The sequence below is a fragment of the Morone saxatilis genome, unplaced genomic scaffold (genome assembly GCF_004916995.1).
Source record: "Morone saxatilis isolate NCDOM2014 unplaced genomic scaffold, NCSU_SB_2.0 Contig1, whole genome shotgun sequence".
Lineage (NCBI taxonomy): Eukaryota > Metazoa > Chordata > Actinopteri > Moronidae > Morone > Morone saxatilis.
In genome coordinates, this window is record NW_023339651.1 from 5969598 (window position 1) to 5976535 (window position 6938).

Below are 6938 nucleotides of genomic sequence, written 5' to 3' on the forward strand. Positions count from 1 at the left end.
ATATATATATATTGGAATATGTGGTTTACAGCTGGGATGATGTTTATGTTAGAGAATTTTAAAATAGCAGCACTGACAGAAGACCTGTTCCCTTTGTATTAAACTATTATTCTGGGTGTTGAATGGTGTGTTTTAATGCACAGGTGTGAACATTTTCCATTCGTCATTGTCATCCCCTTTTGTCTCCCTTGCCTGTCTAAGTTTGCAAAGTAGCATTTAACTGTCGAATACAAGTAGTAGAGAAACAAACGTCCAATATTTCTCTGTTCAAAGTGCCTCAAAACTGCACCGAAGCACAGTCCTTAAGTAGCTTAAATACAGCTGCTTTCCACCTGCAGACACTTCTAGTAGATCAAACTCAACTGAGTCACAAAAATGCACAAAAATAATAATAAACAGGAAAAGCAACATGGATTTGTTTCTGTATTCTTTGAAAAAGGGCAATAACATAAAGTTAATTAAAAAAAAGGATTGGTTTAAACAAATTTTAAGTAACACCAAACTCCCATTTGTAAGTTCAAAAAGCTTCTTTATGAAGCAAGCTTTACTTGTGACTCTTAAGTGACAGAAATTTCCTGATAAAGTGTTTTTTTTGTTTTCACAAACAAATAAAAAGTTACAAAATTAAAATCTTTTTAATTCTTATATAAGCAGCCTGATGACCTGTTCCCCTTATATAAACTTTATTAAACAGAATTATTTAACACCATTAAACAGGACCTTTCACTATATATTACTGTAAGTCATCTTAATCCTGCTGCATCATTTGGTGTGTCATCACAATTTTAATTCCACTGAAAAAGACATACAATCATTATTAATGCAGATTTTTTTGTTGTTTTCTGTACCAAAAAATCATGTTTTTCTTAAATCTACAGATGAACAAACTGCAGCTTTCTGCGATTTAAATATAATAAATAATTTTTATTCTATTGTATATTTTGATATATTTTAATGTACCCTGGGTTGCTATTGACGATCTCAATTCCAAAAATCTATCTATGTTACAGTGTAATATTGTATTATATTGGTGGGTTGGAGCCATGGACGTCATGCGGAGCCAAAACGCGTGCTCAAGTGCCCTCTGGGGAGCCAAAACTGTAGCTAAACTGCCCTCAAGTGCCCTCTTGGAGCCAAAACGGCGTGCTAAATGCCCTCTTTGGGAGGCCAAAAACACATACTAAAGTGCCCTCTTGGGAGCCAAAACACGTGCTAAAATTGCCATCAAGTGCGGCTCTTTGGGAGCCCAAAACTCCGTTTGCTAAACTGCCCTCAATACCCTCTGGGGAGCAACAAAAACCCGGCAGTGCTAAAGTGCCCTCTTGGAGCCCAAAGACCACATGGCCTTAAAGTCCCTCTTGGGAGCCAAAACACGTGCTAAAGTGCCCTCAAGTGCCCTCCTTGGAGCCAAAACGTGGTGCTAATCCCTCAAGTGCCCTTTGGGAGCCAAAACGCGTGCTAAAGTGCCCTCTTTGGGAAGCCAAAACCACGTGCTAAAGTGCCCTCTTGGGAGCCAAAACACATTGCTAAAGTGCCCTCTTTGGGAGCCAAAACACACGTGCTAAATGCCCTCAAGTGCTCTTGGGAGCCAAAACACTTCGCTAAAGTTGCCCTCAAGTGCCCCTCTTGGAGCCAAAAAACTCTGGCTAAATTTGGTCCTCCTGGCTGGCAAAATACCTAAATTGCCCTCCTTTGGGTGGGAAAAATACACTCAGCTGCCCTGTCTAAGTTCGTATTATTAGGTAGAGATGCCATATTGCATGTTTTAAGGAGAGCTACCTCACTACGTCTTTGTGGAATTAGCATTTTTCAAAGCTAGCAAGTAAAGTTAAAGGTTGGTTTAGCATTGCACTATCAGGGTTTCCGCCAGGTTTAATGTTGACTCCCCGACTTTGGTTTATACCTCGAACACTTGAGACTTTGACTTTACACTTTGTGTTAAAGACTTGAGACTTGATTCACCCTGGCGACTGAGCAATTGAAGCAGCAACTTTTTTCTCATGATTCAATTCATAGTTTGGTTTCTTTTGAGTTGTTCAAATAAATAGTTTAAATGTGTAATTGTTCCCTGTTGTGCTTTTTTATCACAGAGCCTTTGGTGAAGAAATACATTAAACTCCAGAAGGGGGGGGGGACTTATTTTTTTTTTTTTTTTAGACAAGAAATACTGCTGACACGATTACTGTTGCATATGACTTTTATTATTTTGCCCTTTGTTGATCTTATATTGACCAAACTATATCTCATCCGAACCAGTTTGGATTATCTGGTGTAATTATGGTTTAAAATCACTAGAATACAGAAATGCATCTACTTGATTTTGAACATTTTCTGGTTGAGAGGTGGTGTGGTGGGGGGGGAGTGTCCCAACCCCTGGGGTTTTTTCCTTTATAAATCCATGTCGCTGTTTGTCTTCAAAGTTCTATGTTGACAATCCACACAGTTCTCGTGGATGCTGATCCTAACAGCAGACTAACCTGAGTAGTCTGTCTAGTTAGTCTGTTTTTAAGGCTGTATTAATGTCGCATTGTATACAGTATAAAAACGTGTCGTAAAGTGCCCCTACAGCTGGTGAGGACGCCGGCTATATATGCCCTTTTTTTTCTTTCCGCCCCTGCCCTTCCAGAAAGACGTCTGTGCACGCCACTGGTGGGAGTATTAAGCTAACTAAATAAATTCTGTAACCAGTGAGGACACTAAAATAAGCTGCGCTGGGTGTGGAATATAAGGCAGAATTGATTGAGACATTTAAAAGGAACACCAAAAACTACTTAACTGCTAACTGTAAGCTGTTTACTTATTTATAATAATTTCTCTAATGTCTGTGTCTGGACCAGGGCTGGCACGTGACAGCTGTATAGCTATCGTATGGACTAAGAATATATAGTTTTCATATTATAATAAAAGAAGAAAATGTGTTAATTCTTTGTGAGTTTCGAATGTATGTTCATTGAAAGAAGGAAGAAGTTCCTTCTGCGCTCCAAAAAAAACTCCTCTATTGTGTAATAAACCACCACAATGTGACTCATGTGAGGGTGTGTCGTTGTTCCTGTTTGCTTGTGCTATCTATCTCTTGTCTGACATTAGCCCTTGCCCAGAACCTCAGTGACAAGATGCCCACATATACCTCTGGTGGCTTTTCCATCGAGCCAGAGTCTCCAGAAAGGGAAAAACAAACCACAGAGTCACTGTTTCTTAACCGGACAGCAAATCTTTTAGGAATGGCGGCTCCCAACCTCAGGATTACTGCTTGGCTGTTTGTGATCTCAGTTACTTTTTTTCTTTTAATCATATCATCGGGATATTATCAAAAAGCATCAGGTAATTGTGTTTGTAGTATGTTGGAAGATTATTTAACCCTAAAACAATTTCTGTGCTATTCTTGTTGATGTTTGAATGAGAAATGTGTATAAAACTGTATTTTAAAGTCACTTAAACTTGTATCTTCCTAATATATAACACATAATATATAATATATATTGAATCTATTACTCTTTTGTCAAATTTTCAACTCAGCCTGACTGCTGTCTCAGGAAAATTCAGACACAGAGGTGAAGGCAGTTTGTTTGAGTACTGGGATATCATAAGAAACTCAACTTCACCTCCTCCTGTGTTCACCACATCACATAAACCTAAAATTGCTGACGCCACAAAAACAGTCCCGGCGACAAAGCTAAAAACCGACCGTGTCGCAGCCACCACGAGTGCCCCCGTGGCCGAGACTCCCATGCCCATCCTCTCCAAGAGTTCCTTCCAGAGGCTTCCTCAGTGGGATTTTGAGGATGTTTATAACCAGGATGCCCCACCCAGACAGACAGTAAGCAAGTCAGGAAGATAAGACAGAGCAGATATGGATGTGTTAACTTTTGTGGGAGTGGGTAATCACGGGCCGGTGTCTGCACAGCCACATCTTCAGCTGTGTATCTTTAGTGTGACCTGCTTGGATTTTCTGTTTGGTTTCCACTTTAAATGCTTTCACACACCTATCGCCTATCAATGAGTAATCTCTCTCAACCTGTTTGGCTTTTCTATCAACTGAGTTTCAATTAAATGTGGCCAGATAAACACATTCACATCACATTTTCTATGTTTTGTTTAATTAATATTCAATTAATTAATATTTAATTCTCAGACGTGTGCCCAGTCTCTGCGCAAATCTGAGGATCAGAGCTTCAAGAAGGCTTTTCTTCCCAACATACGTCTTTATCTGCACAAAGACAACTTCAACATGAGCGAGTGGAACCGACTTTCACATTTTAACAACCCGTTTGGTTTCATGGGATTCAAATACGAAGGTGCGCATTAGTAGTGTGTGTGTGTGTTGTGTGTGTGAGAGACCAAAGTGTAACCAAGACTGTATTTCATCTGTGTATGTAACTGATCAGATAATTGGTATTTTTATTCATTTTCTTTCTTCCTGATATTGTTAAACTGCTGATCTAATTTGTTTTGGCAACATAACGCTGAGTGATGAGTTTTAAACGTCTGAGTTTTTTCCCTCAAATTTGGCAAAATGTTTTGTTTTTCTAGGTCTGTTAACTTCATCATGATTAGAAAATGTATTTTAAAGCTGCTCCTATAATAAACAGGGGTGTTTGCAGAGGGGGGGCTGAGGTGGCACTGGCCCCATCATCCTCTTCCACTCCTCGCTTACTTTAAGAGGGTGTAACTGGCTTCGTTTTAAAGTGACAATACTTTTATCACATTAAACTATACGCATCAATGCTAGCAGGCTATTGTTGACATGCTCACTTTATGCTAATCCCATGCAGTCTGAGGGCCAAAAATGAGTTTTTGCATGTGGTTTAAATGTGTTATTTTTAACATTTGTGCAGACATTGTTGATGAACAACATTGTCACTTGAATCAGCAAGTTTTATTTCGTTTTACGGAACATTTTAACGTCTTTTAGCTCATTGTTTTGGGTTTAGGAACGAATTAATTTGTTTACTGATGCAGAATTTTTGGTGAAAATTAAGATCTCACAAAATATACCGTAAAACTTCTAATAGAAGCAGAGTCCCAGATAGACGCAGGTCTCCTTTAGAGGCCTGGTCTGGAGTTTTTTTAAATTAACTGGATGTATAAAACCACAGATACGAAAATACGACCTGAAATTCCAGTTAGTTAGTCGTTAAATTTGATAAACAAGACTCAGGAGAAACAATAGGATAATATTTCCATCTGTGCTGAGCCAAAGGTCGCTAAAGAAATTAAAGGCCTGTCCCCAATTAAAGGCAGGATGAGTTTAGTGATTTAGCCCCGGGTTATTGTTAGAAGTTTTACGGTATAATCATGTAATAAATGCATTATTATGTTTTAAACTTCATACCGGTTTTTATTGTTAACATAAAAATAATGATTACAGTTGTAAAAGCTCCTGTTGTGACCTGATGCTGCATCTCATGTGTTTGTGTTTTGCATGTTTTTGTTTGTTTTTGTTCTGCAGAGGTGATACCTGCAGTGAAGTTGATCCCGAAGCCGAACGAGCCGCTGCTGCTTCCAAAGCCCGGCAGTGGCGGGTGCGTGCGCTGTGCCGTGGTGGGCACCGGGGGGATCCTCAACGGCTCTAAAAAGGGGAAAGAAATCGATTCTCACGATTACGTTTTCCGGTAAGAACACTTGTTGATTTTGTTTGTTCGGCCCCACCCGGCGGCGTATAAGGCTTCCAAACACTGTGACACACGAATCGTTAGTCTCCATTAGTATTTAATGATATTGATGGATCCCATTATATCCTCTTATATACATACTCCCCTGTCAACAACCACAAAGCCCTCTTCGTCCAGTTTTAGCTTATTTTGTTACATGACTGGAGAAAAATACTTTGTCAAGCAATGAACCATGAGAGTCCTGCTGATAATAATAAACGTCTCCATTCACTGATGCATGTCAGGAGTCTGTGTATTTTGATGAGTAATACGGCAAGATATTTAAATAGGCCAACAAAGGAAGTTAGTAAGAATTGTAAATCTAAAAAAAAAGGCCTTCGATCACACAATATATCTACAGGTACTACCAGCGTTTGCACGCAGCTGATGAAAAATGTGTGTCAAACATTCAGAAGTCCTCATTGTCACCAGGAGGCTCAGTCACCTTAATCTTTTATTTATTTTAAGAGCCTATATAAAGTATTTCAAGCCCTAGATTGTGTTTTAATTGATCAATAAAACAATAAATTATTGAATTATGTTAATGTCATAACCTTGAGTCAAACTGCAGAATCTGGCAATAAAGAACATTCTTAATAACGTTGACAGACGCTGTACTATTTCCATGTCCTGCTTTGCACAGATCTTCAGAACATCGGTTTAAAACGTGCCTCAGGGCTCCGTTTAAAGGCGGCGAGCAGACCTATTTTATTGCCAAAAACTGTAAAAAAAAAAAATGCTTAATTTTATTGCCACGTTGATGGAGTCTGCCACACCTCACAAAAACAACTAACCTTACCTTACTTCACCTTGAGCATTTGGCACTGCATACCGATGAAGGAGCTGTTAACATCAAATTGATTACACAGTTGATGAATCCTTTCTGTTAGATTGTGGTGTCACAATGACAGGAGGAGCCTGGGCTGTGTTAGCACCAAGCAATAATAAACAAGATTCAAGAATCAAATATTTTCATTTATCCATATCTCGTGGCCTCATTTCAGTGAAAACCTCTATCGCTGTGAGTCAGAGCTGAACACATGATCTGTGCCGAAAACTTAACCTGTACATAACGTATGTAAAGTGCTCATACGAACTTGTCCATGAAATACAAACAGTCGCATAAAGCTATGCATATATGTCAGTCGCTCCTTTGAACATATAGTGAACACCCAGTCAATTAGGATGTGTATGTCTGTTTGCATTTAAGTTAGTTGCTGTGTTTGACAATAATCTGTTACTTGCGGTGTTGACAGCTGCTGATAATCGTAGTTTATCTCTTCTTTT

General features: G+C 39.0%; 1 protein-coding gene across 1 annotated transcript in view; it reads left to right on the forward strand.

Moving 5' to 3' along the window:
- Positions 1-3123: 3123 nt before the first annotated feature.
- LOC118326031 (alpha-N-acetylgalactosaminide alpha-2,6-sialyltransferase 1-like) overlaps positions 3124-6938 on the forward strand; it is a gene marked incomplete in the record, with an annotated part of 5390 nt that continues 1575 nt past the window's right edge. The window contains 4 exon segments of the mRNA XM_035658921.1: positions 3124-3321; positions 3517-3817; positions 4133-4295; positions 5450-5612. Of these exon segments, the coding sequence (XP_035514814.1) occupies positions 3728-3817; positions 4133-4295; positions 5450-5612 (416 nt within the window).